Here is a 13,486-nt window from a genome sequence, read left to right on the forward strand (position 1 = left end):
AATCATCGCCTTCGACGTATCCGGAGCCGTACTGGACGGCTGTGGTTCGGTTTTGGGGTGTGCCCCCTTCGTCGTACTTATCGGTGAAGGGACAGCCTTCGTCGCTTGTGCACTGGGGTCCAGGGATAAAGATGTCGGAACTGCCGGTATCGAATTGTACGGTGAAGAATTGTGCAGTGATGCCGTAGCCCACTTCCATGGGGCCATAATACTGCTCATCGAAATCAGGGGCCTCTACTTGATCCAGGAGGTTCTCGGTAGCCAACCTCCGTTGCAACGAAGCATTGGCGGAAGCTCCAGGGGTGTTAAACCTCGAATGATACTTGTTCAACGTTTTCTGCAGTGACCTCAAGAGGGCGGGGCCGTTGACCTCGCCGGTGGAGCGAGCGAAGGTACGAGGAAGTGGCAAGGCAATCTTGTTCAGAACATCTGCTTGAGGAGCTGGAGCTGCCGCGATGAGGCCGGCCAGAAACAGAAATGCGAGCATTGCGCAAGGACAAGACGACAGGTCAATGTTGGCGAGTCCTTCGGTCTTAAATTGCCAGGAGACCCGCATTCCAGAAGGGCGGACAGCATTCTTCGGACGCGCGGACTCGTGATGAAGTTGGGAGTTTGAGACCACAGTGCAATCCGTGAGGCAAGTGATCAAAACCTCTGCAGTTCGAGATATTGGATTTTATTCTTCCGTCGATGTAGTCTTCATGCTTGAAAAAAAAAGACGCTACCCACGAGTAAGACTTGCTAAAGTTTAACCGCTAAGAAAGGAAAAGACATCCTCGTCAATGTGAAATCTCCGATATTTAGGGGTTGGTACCACTTCAACTGCTCCTTTTTGCACACCTCGCCCGCCGGCAAACTTGCAGCAGTGGGACTTCAAATTTTGATGTTTCCTCGATTCATGAATTTTGACCTATTTTCTTACCCATAGTCAAACTTGACAGAGCCGCAGATCGACAGGATCGGCAATTTAGAGCTGACGTATGATGCTTACTGTGCAACAAAATCGCCGAATCTTGGATCGAAAGCGTTTTGAAGTCTAAAGAATTATTCGAATCTGTAAACACCTGAATCAAGTAATAAGATGTCGAACAATATCGTGATGCCATCTGAGGAAAGTACGTTCAAATCATATACCCCGGCATTGGCCAAAGCCTACGCAGCTAGTCGAGGATCCTACCATGAGAACCTGTTCAAGGTCATACTCGATAATCACAGATCAACTGGAGGAGCCATGCAAGTCCTATTAGACGTGGGCTGTGGTCCTGGCAACTCGACAAGGCCGTTGGCCAGGCACTTTGGCAGCGCTTTTGGCATCGACCCAAGCCCAGAGATGATCAACACCGCGAAGAATTTCAGCGCCGAGTCCCCGGAAGAAACAGCCAGTGGCAAGAATATAACCTTCTGTGTCGGCAGGGCAGAGGACATGAATGGTCCGTTTCGAAAGCCGGGGCAAGGGGTAGATCTTTTGACGTCCGGGATGGCGGTACGTGTGGTATTTGCGAACAAGCGCCACCGTCTTAATGTCGTCTAGGTACATTGGTTCGACATGCCACGATTCTGGTCTTCTGCTGCTGCTTGCCTCAAGCCCGGTGCCACCGTAGCTTTGTGGACAGCACCTTCACGGTATTGCCGTAGGTCTTTCTTCTACGAATTTGATACGCTTCCCTTGATTGCACCGACCTGACCGAGCAGATCCCTCCACTCCAAACGCTGCCAAGGTTCAGGAGGCAATGTCCCGTCTAGAGCGCGAGAACCTGGCTTCGTACGAGCTGCCAGGCAACCGCCTCGCCCGTGACTCTTATGACCACCTTCTTCTTCCATGGAATTGCATTCCTCCCGTCGACGGTTTCTTAGAGAGTGGTTTCACAAGGCTCGAATGGGACCGCGATGGGAAGCTCTCTGACCCTGAACACTTCTTTCTGGGAGACAAGGCAGTCACGATCGAGAGGATGCAGGAGATGTTGAGTACTTCTAGTATGGTGACAAGATGGAGAGAGACGCATCCTCAACTGGCTGGAACCGAACACGACGTTGTGGTGAAGATGGCGCGGGAGATGAGGGAGACTCTGGGAGGGGAAGAGTTGGTCATTGGCCGGAGCTGCGTGTTACTCTTGTTTAAAAAGACCGGCGTATAGATTGTATAAGCATACTTTCTTCCTAACAACACCTGCAAATTTGTATGCGCAACGACACCGAAGGCAAGTACACCACATTCGACGTCAATAATGACTTCCAAAATAGGCCCCGGAGTATCGCATATACATACAGACTTATCAACAATAAAGAATAGAAGCGAGTCATTAATAGTTGTTGTCGCAGAGTACTCGAAATTCGGCCTTCAAGTTGGCAATTTTTCGAAACCCCATATACATCTCGCTCATTCTCAGAGATATACTCTTGAAAAGTAGTATATTCGATAGAGAATATGTGAGAGTATAAGCCTGTGCGATATTATGATAGTTTAGAAAAAAGTTAACGCAAAAATTTGTTATGGGGCGTTCGCAGACGTGCCACCCCGAAGGCTGCGAAGTCAGCGAATTAACCCAAAGGGGCTTAGCGGTCTTGGCACGTCTGAGGGACTGAGGCAAGTGGTGGCGGCATGGTTTGTATAGGCTTAGTCAGCAAAATTCGTTCGTTGTCGGTGGTAACGAACTCCTCCTTTGCTCTCCTCTCCACCCTCTCGACTGGTACTTCCACTTTCTGGACGTCTTCCTTGCCGTGGGCGCTGCCCATTTGCGCGCTACTGCCACTCCGAAATCGGCGGTTCGCGCAGTCTACAGGAACAGAGACGTTTGGATAGGAGCACACTGGCGCAAACGCATTCTTTGGGGCGTCGCAACGATGACTTCCGACGAAAAGCTCACCCTCGTCCAGGCAATCATCGAGACCACAGACAAGCATGACTTCGTATCTCCCCAGCTGTTCGCTGACTCTGCTTCCCAACGAGAAAGACAAGAGGTGGAAGCCGCCCGGACATATATCCTTCAGCAAGCCTTTCCTACCATCCAGACCCTTACGCCCCTGTGTAACACGAAAGCTCTGAGCTACACAATACGGCTAGATACGGTTGGTAGCTTCCTGAAGCCGCAGCCTCACATGCTCATCACCCAAGATCCGGGAGGCCTCCACGTTGCGGAAGTCGATTTCCATACCCACGGCTACGACACTACAATCGTTTACAAGGACGCCGGCATCAGCCAGAGACTTGCTTTACAAAATCTACAAGAACAGAACTTCGAATGTTTGATCAATGGCAAGCCACATCTGTGGCACCCTCTTGGTCCTAGTAAAAGCGTATTTGAGTTGACAGAGGAAGCAAAAAAGAGGGTCGCGCTGTTCGTATACGCGGAGGGTATGGCTCAAAGAACAGGCTCTACTTCGGCCAATGGTATGCCTGTCCAGGAACAAAAGATAGGAGAAGTGCACGTCATGGAAGACTTCTTGCATGAGCCAGTCGCACTGCAGCAGACACTTTTCTCCGCTATTGTGGTCGTTGAGCAAGCAAAGAGGAGGGCGACTAGTATAGCGAGCTGGGTGCCTCCTCCGGCAAGCAAAACACATTTTCCAGGACGGCGCCGAAGTAGACAGGATGGTAATATTACTGGGAAAGGCTAAAAGCGTGGTTCCAAACCTCCGGGATATATTATATCCTATTGCCAGATCAGAAGCTCGGTCCTCAAACCGCAGAGGACGACGGCACTGCACGGGAAGTCTCCCATGAAGCCCACATTTTTCGCTCTCAAAGATCCACAAGACTCATGCCACTGGGCAATCTACCCATCAACCATTCAGATGTTCTTCCCCCAAATCCCAGAAGTCAGACATTGCACCGGAATTTTACCCACACTCCGCGGCCATATCACTGGAAAATAGGCATGGAGGTGTCATATATGGTTTGATTTGGGATTTCGTTTGCTAATTTATTGATACCCATGGGTTCGAAACCGCTTCTTGTTTCACAATGTACAGTCTTCACCCTAAGTCGTTGCTGTGTTTTTGGGCTCGTTGAAGTGTGCACATCATTCTGGAAGACTTTCATGTTGCCTTCGCACGTAGTATACGCTCCCACGAAACCCTTGGTACAGCAAAATCGCAAAGCGCTCTGTTGCTCAGATATTTGTCGCGTGAGCGCATCAGCCTGCCAGCTACTCGTATTCCAGGCTAACGATGTTACCTGTCGCACTCCTGAAACACTTGCTCGTGCCATGCGGCGTCGGGACTCCAGCATGCAGGCTTGCAGAACCATCATGACCCAGAATCCTGGATTTCCTATCATTTCGATGATGTGCCTGAGATTCAGTGAACGAATGTGCTGATCTGCTCAAAATTTTCAGGAAAGTAATGTGTGCAGGAATCCTGATAAGCACTACTGACTAGCTTGCTTAACAAATAACCCTAACAATATATCATTGGGGCAGGAACAAAGCTGGCGGTTGGCGGCATCTCCGACTGGCTATCATCATTGACTATTATTGGCCTTTTTGTTTCATCTCCCAGTCCAAAAGCTGCTGAGGCTGCGGGAAGATTGTTATCGAACTTATTAATCTACAAAGCGTTTTCGCTTAGATTTCGCTTCGGATGGCTTACTTAATATGGGTGATGGTGGTGGCGCATGTGCTCTGAGTGGTCACACTTCAACGTACCACGCCCCTTTTCGTTCCACAGGATCCAAGATCAAATTAATGTCGTTGGATGTCGACGAAGCGTCTGGCCCTACCCGGTCAAAAAATAATTATCTGCTGAGCTAAGAACAGGTTGAGCCTAAAGAGGGGAAAATACCACCGAGGGCGGAGTGTGTTTTCCCCCTATCATCTATCATTCATGCAATATCTATCTGTTTGAGGTCTACGCGCTGTAGCCTCCGCCTTATCATGCTTGCTGTGACTACGGCCGATGCATCACCATAACATGTATCCCTTGCTGACAATTTGTCCACATTCACACGAGTCGAGATACTTGACCAATTATCTGGAAGGCCCCTTGCTACGCAGACCTGCTGCTGGTAGTAAACATGACTGGGCATTATTCAATAGCTTTGAGAAGATCTTCCGAGAGCTGAGGACCCGGGAATTGCGTGCGCCTGGATCAGGCTTTGATCTTCGCCATACGTACGCACTGGATGCGCATCATGACAGTTCATTTCATTCTATAGTACTCACATGCCGCAGCTGACTCGGTACCTATTCCTTGTACTTGGCTGGCTTTTCTCCTTCCCAGTGCAAATATTACGAAGGACTGTCATACCAACAAATACCTCCGGTATGTCAGATGAGTGTAAGATCATATCCTTTCGTAATGGGCACAGTCTATACAACCACAGCCACATTATCAGCGTTGTCTGGACCCAATCGTTCTCCTCGAGCAAACGGGCTGGCGGAAATTGATCGTTGATGCCTCAAGTGCTGATGAACTTGAAACATCTCTCAAGTAAGACCAGGCCTCGGGGCCGGCTGTCTTCGTATACCAGACCAGCAAGATTGGTCCTAACCATCGGGCTAAGTAGGATTCCTCTTTCATTGCTTCTTGTTGGATGGGGCGAAGTACTCCCTTGGGCTGTTGGCAATCTCTGCACGTGTAAGCATGGACGGACATAAATATCCTGATGGGAGTTACGTACTTGCTCAATTATCAAGTAGCATTCCTTACCTCTTAGTGCCTTTGAACAACTCTTCTCATAGCTTATTCTTTCCCCACAACACACTGTTTGAAGGACCACCCACGCTCTCTACACACCCATTCAGTCTACAACATGCTGCGCTCTATAGTAGCACCATCAAGCCTAATACTCCTGGCAGTTCTCCCCTACGCCAATGCTCTACCCACCTTGACTCCAGGAGTGCCAATTGAGGGAGGCTCCAATGGTGGTGTGGTCGACACATCTTTCGAGAACATTCAATGCTCCAGTAGCATCACAGGAACATCATCAAGCCAACAGGATCGCTGGACGGCTGCCCAAGGAGACATCGCTTTGTCGACACTGGGCCGCGAGTTCACATTCAACCTTGCGGTACGAACGCAGGCACAGGGTCGTTACGACAACTTTGCATCTATCTTCTTCAGTGGTCCAGCAGGCGCAAACTTGAATTGCGGCATTGAGGACAGCGACTGTGGGACTGGACCTCCTATTGTGTCGGGCGGCTGCCCAGGCATGTACGCAGCTGGCTGGGAAATCCTGACCTCTTTTACTTCGCTTGATCACGTGAGTAGCCATGCCCCCGCGTCAACGACCACATCATCTAACCTGTGGTTGCCAGGTCATGAACAATCTCGCAACGTCTTTCGGGACGGCTCTCAATGCACTCAACATCGCTCAAGCTACAAGCGATTTCTTCCCTAGCCAGGCTTCGGTTTTCGCTGATAAAGAGATTGTGAGCGCCGTCGCCGGCATTTTAGGACTCATTGGGGGTCTAGTGGGGCTGGGCGAAGAAACAGCTCTCACTGGTGCCTTGATCGGTGGTATATCAGGAGGAGCATTAGGCTTTGCTGGGACAGCCCTCGGAGCTCCTCCGGCTACGCCCGGCAATTTGACCACTGCCTACAGCCAAATCCATGATACCACCCTCAAGGCGTACAACGATTTCGCAGAAGCCATCTTTACGAAGGGATTTGTTGATAGCACAGATGTCACAATGGGCTCACTTATGGCGAATGGCGCACTTTTGGTCGAGCCTGACTTCAATGCTCAGATTGTGACGGTGGAGTTCCAGAAGTCTGTTTATGCACAGCTTGCGGTTGCCGCTTGGGCACAAACGACGGGATTGACTCCATTCATCACGTATGTTCTTTCTCGGAATCCTATGATCAACCATCGACTGACCTGTCCTGCAGCTGGGACGACGCGGATTGCGATAATGTCGCTGCGCTCTACATGAAGCAACCGACCAACGTGCCAGGCGCTGTGGTATCTGCAGACTTCAGCCAAGTCAACGCCACCATCAGCGGCCGCTGCTACTACCTTCTTGGGGCTCAGACGATAGATGGATGCAGCGGCCCCACGGACAAACGCAGTCTGGACAAACGAGCCTTGGTGCCAGGTGGAACCCAAAACCCTCAACCGGACAGTGGTACCCCCGGCTCCGTTGGCTCCAGATCCTCTTGCTGGAAGATCGATGTCCTACCCGGCGGCACCAATGATGTGCTCGACGGTACCGCATACCACGGCCTCCTCGTCGCGGATTTCTTAACGGGCGCAGTGGCGGGATGGACGGCCAACGGTGACACCAACGGATATCCTCCCATTTCGCCAAGCACGAGTTACCCACAGAGTATACAGGATGCGGGGTTCATAACGCAGATTCCGGTCTGCGATTATCGGCCAATCAATGGACAAGCGAGCAAGGCTGCGGGGAAGAACTGCCCAGATCTGACCGCCACAGCTACAGCATCGTGAATTGAATTATGCCGGGTTTCTGCTTGTAACGTCTTGGCTTGCATTTGTGGACTCGTTGTTTGGGCGGATGACCGGTGCAAATGAATACTTATCGCGCATCCATGTTCCTTGATTGACATGATTTGTTTGAGTAGTCAAGATTTACCACTGAAATATTGTACACCTCGTTTCTAGCTTACTTTACTCTGGCCATACTGTAGCTCCATCCCACCTCAAAGCGAGCCATCAAAGGCTAGACCTAGAGCGTCATGGCTTACATATTGATGACGAAGCAAGCCGATCTTCTCTCCACCAATCGGACCACGGGAGGAGGAGGACCCTGGCAGATCATTGCTCGAGGTCTCCCTCACATGATTATGAATCATTGACTGTCACGTATTTGACATTTATTACATCTTATACATCTTGTACATCTCTCACTTAGAACATCACTTGTATACATCAAGCCGAGTTACTTCTATAACCTTCTTTATCTAATATACCTAATCCACAGACATGGCGAAGCAGTCAGGCAAATCCTTCCGCTCGTACGTCCAGGCCTTCTCTAGTTCTCTTCAACCCCAAGTGTTGCGCCTTCGACCTGTCTTGCAACTATCCACATCCCCTGTAAACACGTCTTCAAGTTCCCTTCTCGGCGGGCAGTAACACTGATGCCCATTTCTCGCTCCTCTCCAGCTTCCTCGGCGTCGAACCTTCAAAGCCCACCACCAAAGACAGCGTCCTCGTGATCGTCGATGCCCAAAACGAATATGATCACGGCCTCCTCGCCATCTCGGATGTCAAATCATCTCGTGCGATCATCGGCGATGTGCTGAAGAAATACCGAGATGCGAATGGAGATGTGGTGAGCTTTCGAGCTATCTTGTTCTTCCCTCCTCCCAATGAAAACCCTTCCTCTTTTCCCAAATGCCAAACAGCCATATCTGAACATGTTTCAGGTACACGTCCGACACAGCACACCCGACGGCGCTCCTCTGTTCACCCCGAAAACCGAACTGGCCGAAGAATTCGAAGAACTGACCCAGGGCGCCGGTGCCTCGGAGAAAGTAGTCCACAAGCAGCATCCCAGCTCCTTCACCGGCACAGATCTGCACGAGCATCTGGACAAGTTGGGCAAGAAGAAGATCGTCCTGGCTGGTATCATCTCCTCATAGCTACCTACTCCACTCCCCTTCGCACCAGAGCTGACGGGTGCGATCAGGATACATGGTGCGCCATATCTTCCCCCCTACTTTGACGGATCCTCCCGTCCTGTTGGTCCTCTGACATCCATTCACCCATCGCAGGCCCACGTCTGCATCTCCAACACCTCGCGCGCGGGCGCGGAGCTCGGCTACGACGTCTCGGTCCTCGCCGACGGCATCGGCGATCGCGACATCCCGGGTGCTTCGGCGAAGCAATTGGTCGATGTGAGCTACATCTCTCCTCTCCTCTCCTCTCCTCGCCTCCGATATTCCTTGCTTGTGCTGGGGCCGTGCTTACAGGCCACGATTATCATAGACTACGCTGGCGGAACTGGGGGATGTTTCGGCTACCGTCATCCACAGCGAGGACTTGTGAGCCTGACGGAGGGCCAGGGGTTATTGACCCTGCTTGCCTTGGTCGTTGGAAGCATATGCGCCGCTCGCTGCTGTGTCAATTGGAGGAATTTTCATTCAAAAGTCCGAATATCTATCGAAATCTGTAGGAAGTAATCAACGACTTGATGTATCGAGGAATGTACACCGGAACCCCGACAACTGGGTCTTTTCCCTCCAAAAGCCCGCCTCCGTACAACCCACCCCTTTCGCGCACGATGCAACAAACCACCGTGTAATGCCAGGGCACCGAGCAACCACCACCCCACCCCCCCCCTTTCCCCCAGCTACATCCGCAGCACAATCACTCATACACCCAACCCCTTCAATACCAACCGGCCCCGTTACCTCCAACCCACCCATCTCCTCCCTTAGTCCGTGGCTTGCTTGCTTGCTTGCTTGCTTGCGAAGTCAACAGCTACGTAGCGACATTTCTTAAATCCATCAAGACAGATAGATACCCTCGTTGGCGTGGGATGTGCTGAGTGCGTGGCACGCTGACTAACTTCTGCGGAGGATCCGTCATGGATCCTGCCCTGCTGGAGAGGAATGGATGGGTTGACGAGGCGGTGGGGGTCGTGCTGATGTGTGTGTTGTGATGGCGGGTTGCGGGGTTGACACGTGTGATTGGTCGATGGGTGTTTAGAGTGTTGAGATTTTTGATATTGGGAGGAGGGGGGGGGGAAGGTTGTGCAGACAGGCGTCGTTTAGGGAAGAGTGGGGGAGTGTGTAGACATGTATCTTTTGGGGAAGAGTGCGGATAGATGTATAGATGCATTCTTTAGGGAAGAGTGGAGATGTGCGTACGCAATGCCTCGGTCATCGAATCCCGGGATTACAGTTATTTTACTCGAGCGTTGATCGTTTTTGGATATGGGAGTCTTTTATCACAACGACAGTCTTCCCCAACACAAGACTCTTTCCCAACATGGGACTCTTCCCCCAACAGGATAATGTTCCCGAACATGAGACTCTTCCCCGACACGGGACTCTTTTTCAATATGAGACCCTTCCCCAACACGAGAGTATTCCCCAATATGAAAACCTTCCCCAACATGAGCATCTTCCCCAACATAGAGAATCTTCCCCAACATGAGGATCTTACCACAAGAGATGAAGCGCAAAAAATACATAATAACAAACACATTAAGTATCACTCACAATCCCATAAGCTGCTATAAAACGCACAGTGAAACCCCACCCCCTTTCTCATTTTTGCCATCTCGAATCCCATCGCCGAGGACAATATTGATGTATAATGGAAATATACGAAAATGTTTATGCGTAATACCTTAATTAGTGCTCGCAAACAGTGAGACCATACAGAAATAACGCATGCACAAGTAGATATATAGATATATGATTAGACATATCCAACACTAAGGTAGCTAAGACCTTTCTGGACATACAAATAGCCCAAAAAAAACCCCCCAGCGCTAGAAAAACTCCGATGTCTGAGCGACATGCCCTGGAGTGAAAATGAAGCTATATATAGGTGTGGGTGGGAGGGAGAACAATGATATGGCTCTGAAAGAGAACAATTCGAATGAAGAGCCCACTACTGGTGCAGTGGCCATACAAATAGTACTCGCCATGTCCACCTGTCTCCCTGCTATCGCATATCGCATAATGATGGAACGGCTGATCAAACAGCCACCAACGCTATGGCCTCATAATGGACCCACTAACCCTCAGTCCCGCTGTTGCGATTAATGATGGAATTCTCCGCCTTTCTTCCTGATGTAAATCCCGTTGCTGATACCGATGTGTTGTTATAATTTAAGTATATGAAAATATATATACGTATTATCTTAATGATTAAATTATAAGATTATAACGATTTCACTCAGATATAAGAATCTAAGCTAAGATTAAAATTATTTTACTAAAGTATAAGAATCTAATCTAAGAGAGAGTCTACTAGCAAGTAAATAAGGAAAAGAATAAATATATAATAAACGAAGTAAGAGGTATAAGGATCTAAGCTAAGATTAAAACGATTTCACTTAAGTATAAGGATCTGATCTGAGAGAGAGTCTGCTTGCAAGTAGATATGGAAAAGAATAGATATATAACAAACGAAGTAAGAGGTATAAGGATCTGAGCTGAGATCAAAACGATTTCACTCAAGTATAAGGATCTGACCTGAGAGAGAGTCTGCTAGCAAGTAGACACGGAAAAGAATGGACATATAATAAACGAAGTAAGTATTACTCACGGTCTAATAGGCTGCTACATACTCTAACGACTAATGAAATCCTCCCTTCACTTTTTGGCCACTTCAGACCCCATCGCCTACACCAATAAGGAAAGAAAAAGAGAAAAAAGAAAGAAAGAGATGCATGCAGGCGAAAATGCAAATCAACCATCGCACTCTATGCACCAACCATGCCCACCATGCCACATGAATCCTGTCCTGCTCGCCATGCCACACTAATCCTGTCCTGCTCGCCATGCCACACAATCCTGTCCTGCTCGCCACCACATGACCCAACCGACCCATCTACAGATCCTTGGCCGCGAACCCAAGCTGAGGGCCTCCAGACGCGTCATCGAAGACGACGAACTGCGACTTGAGGAAGACATCACCGAAGATGGACTGCCCGATGCCGTCGTTGCTCTGGAGCCCGCCGAAGCAGCTCCCGCTCTCGGAGGCGGGGGCGTAGTTGAGGTAGCTACCCGGGACCACGGCCGCGTAGCCTTCGATCTGGAGCGTGAGGTCGGGGAGGGCGGCGGAGCAGGCGAAGATGTACCCGCCGTCCGTCTGGCTGTTGGAGGATCCGGAGACCTGCGCGTAGTAGGCGGAGACGAGGTCGTCGGGGAGGAGGAGGAGGGACGTTCCCGTGTCGGCGATGGCGGGGATGCTTTCGCTGACGGCGGATCCGGAGCCGACGGCGTACCCGCTGGAGGTGAAGCCCCAGAACCCCTGGGAGTTGTCCACGGCGGTGTAGGTGATGTCGCCCGTGTACTCGCTGGAGTCGACGTAGCCGAAGTTGTAGCTACCGGGCTCGCCCTTCTTCAGGTTGGCGGTGAAGAGCGGGGATTCGAGGCTGGACTCGGAGTTGGCGAAGAAGGTCTGTTGCTGGTTGGGGGTGACGGTGTTGATGGAGCTGAAGGCGAGGCCGAGGAGGCCATCGCTCTGGTCTTGAGCGAACTCCGAGCTGATGGTCTCGGCCAATTCGACGGCCTGGCCGGTGACGGTGGTACCGCCGATGTTGACGACGTCAGTGTAGACGTTGCCGCTGGCTGAGCTGCCGTCTCCGTAACTGATACTCCACGTCTCGCCGGTGTCGACTTTGGAGGTTTTGGAGCTGGCGGGATTGTAAATGTTGTGGCCGGTCTGCTCGTTTGCGGGCAGCTCGGATGAGAAGACCCATCTACCGTTTATTAGCAAAGATGGCAAGCGGAAGACGACATCGAACATACAGATCAGACGATCCAGTGTCAAAGTCCAAGTTCAAAGTCTGACCGCCAACAGTGACAGACTCGAGATAAGCCTGATCGTATTGCTCCGGGCTGGCAACCACCGTTCCATCGTTGGTTCCCGCAGCCTTAGAAGCGGCCGCGTTGACTTTGGCTGGTGCATTCGCTCCAATCCTAGCATATTTCCCGTAGACGCGCGCCAGGGCAATAGGACCGGCTATCTTCTTGCCTTGGAGCTTCGGTGGACCCTGAGGGACGGTGAATTTGGCGGCGCCTGTCACATTGCTTGAACGCTTGGAGACCAATGGATAAGGAGCAGCGGCTACAATTGACGCAAAGGCCGAAGCGGCGGTGACTTGTTGGAGAAGATGCATTCTGGTGATGGACGAGGACAGTACTGGAAGTGCAGATCAAGAGTCTGTGATGCTTGCGATAGAAGATGGGCGAGTGAATGATACTGTTGCTGTGCTTTTCCAGAGGGGACTGATGGCCCCTTTATAGGCGTTTGGGTGTCCATCACGGCGATGTTCCCCCTACTGTTCGATGAGCGCATTGCGTCCTTGGTACTCACAGGCTGCCAATCGAAGGCGTGTTCGGAGTAGAGAGACATTGCACCGGCTGAATGATGTGCATAGGGGAAGGAGAGTCGGAGCAAGGTTCGGGGAACGGTGGACCAACTTGGGCTCAACCACAGGTTGCAAGGTAAATTGGGTTGCCGTTGTCAAAGACAGTCCGATTGATGCTGAAATCCAATGAGAGGATCCTATCACCTTCAAAATGGGAGACCCTATCGTCGATCCAGCGAAATTTCAATATTTCCAAAATCCCCATGGAATAACACATCCAGTGGGGGGCAAGAGGCTGAAGTTGGAAGGTGGCGGGAGGTGCGTTGTAATTGCTTTGTTCTTCTCATTGGCACAGGCTCTGCAGTAGAACAAAAGGCTATCAAAGATTCAGGGATCCAGGGGGCTCTTGCGGCCGGAAGCTTGAATCAAGGCTTGTGAGTGGATGCTATAAAGGGACTACTCAACGAGGAAATAAGGGAGCAGATCTTGAGATAAAAGGGAAGGCCAGCTATCTCGGTACGCTCCGCGCC

The 13,486-nt window shown here is 50.8% G+C and overlaps 7 protein-coding genes across 7 annotated transcripts; 4 read left to right on the forward strand and 3 right to left on the reverse strand.

Annotated features, from left to right (window-relative positions):
- Window positions 1-2: 2 nt before the first annotated feature.
- HO173_012781 (uncharacterized protein) lies at window positions 3-487 on the reverse strand (the record flags this gene model as incomplete). Its single annotated transcript, XM_037314615.1, has 2 exons — window positions 3-9; window positions 78-487. 2 exons carry the CDS (start codon window positions 485-487, stop codon window positions 3-5), a joined length of 417 nt encoding a protein of 138 aa, XP_037158472.1.
- Window positions 488-1,081: 594 nt separating this feature from the next.
- On the forward strand, window positions 1,082-2,135 carry HO173_012782 (uncharacterized protein; the record flags this gene model as incomplete). The annotated part of the gene is made up of 3 exons (XM_037314616.1): window positions 1,082-1,483; window positions 1,532-1,631; window positions 1,693-2,135. 3 exons carry the CDS (start codon window positions 1,082-1,084, stop codon window positions 2,133-2,135), a joined length of 945 nt encoding a protein of 314 aa, XP_037158473.1.
- Window positions 2,136-2,488: 353 nt separating this feature from the next.
- Window positions 2,489-2,733, reverse strand: HO173_012783 (uncharacterized protein; the record flags this gene model as incomplete). Its single annotated transcript, XM_037314617.1, has 2 exons — window positions 2,489-2,522; window positions 2,570-2,733. 2 exons carry the CDS (start codon window positions 2,731-2,733, stop codon window positions 2,489-2,491), a joined length of 198 nt encoding a protein of 65 aa, XP_037158474.1.
- Window positions 2,734-2,841: 108 nt separating this feature from the next.
- On the forward strand, window positions 2,842-3,615 carry HO173_012784 (uncharacterized protein; the record flags this gene model as incomplete). The annotated part of the gene is made up of 1 exon (XM_037314618.1): window positions 2,842-3,615. The coding sequence occupies one exon, from the start codon at window positions 2,842-2,844 to the stop codon at window positions 3,613-3,615; it is 774 nt and encodes a 257-aa protein (XP_037158475.1).
- A 2,134-nt stretch (window positions 3,616-5,749) lies between these two features.
- HO173_012785 (uncharacterized protein) lies at window positions 5,750-7,390 on the forward strand (the record flags this gene model as incomplete). The annotated part of the gene is made up of 3 exons (XM_037314619.1): window positions 5,750-6,199; window positions 6,255-6,775; window positions 6,829-7,390. 3 exons carry the CDS (start codon window positions 5,750-5,752, stop codon window positions 7,388-7,390), a joined length of 1,533 nt encoding a protein of 510 aa, XP_037158476.1.
- Window positions 7,391-7,885: 495 nt separating this feature from the next.
- Window positions 7,886-8,950, forward strand: HO173_012786 (uncharacterized protein; the record flags this gene model as incomplete). The annotated part of the gene is made up of 6 exons (XM_037314620.1): window positions 7,886-7,917; window positions 8,066-8,234; window positions 8,329-8,527; window positions 8,592-8,599; window positions 8,677-8,799; window positions 8,891-8,950. The coding sequence occupies 6 exons, from the start codon at window positions 7,886-7,888 to the stop codon at window positions 8,948-8,950; spliced, it is 591 nt and encodes a 196-aa protein (XP_037158477.1).
- Window positions 8,951-11,470: 2,520 nt separating this feature from the next.
- HO173_012787 (uncharacterized protein) lies at window positions 11,471-12,764 on the reverse strand (the record flags this gene model as incomplete). Its single annotated transcript, XM_037314621.1, has 2 exons — window positions 11,471-12,344; window positions 12,394-12,764. The coding sequence occupies 2 exons, from the start codon at window positions 12,762-12,764 to the stop codon at window positions 11,471-11,473; spliced, it is 1,245 nt and encodes a 414-aa protein (XP_037158478.1).
- Between the last annotated feature and the right edge of the window lie 722 nt (window positions 12,765-13,486).

The sequence above is a fragment of the Letharia columbiana genome (assembly GCF_014066305.1).
Source record: "Letharia columbiana isolate WasteWater2 chromosome Unknown Sc0000096_s0, whole genome shotgun sequence".
Taxonomy (NCBI): domain Eukaryota; kingdom Fungi; phylum Ascomycota; class Lecanoromycetes; order Lecanorales; family Parmeliaceae; genus Letharia; species Letharia columbiana.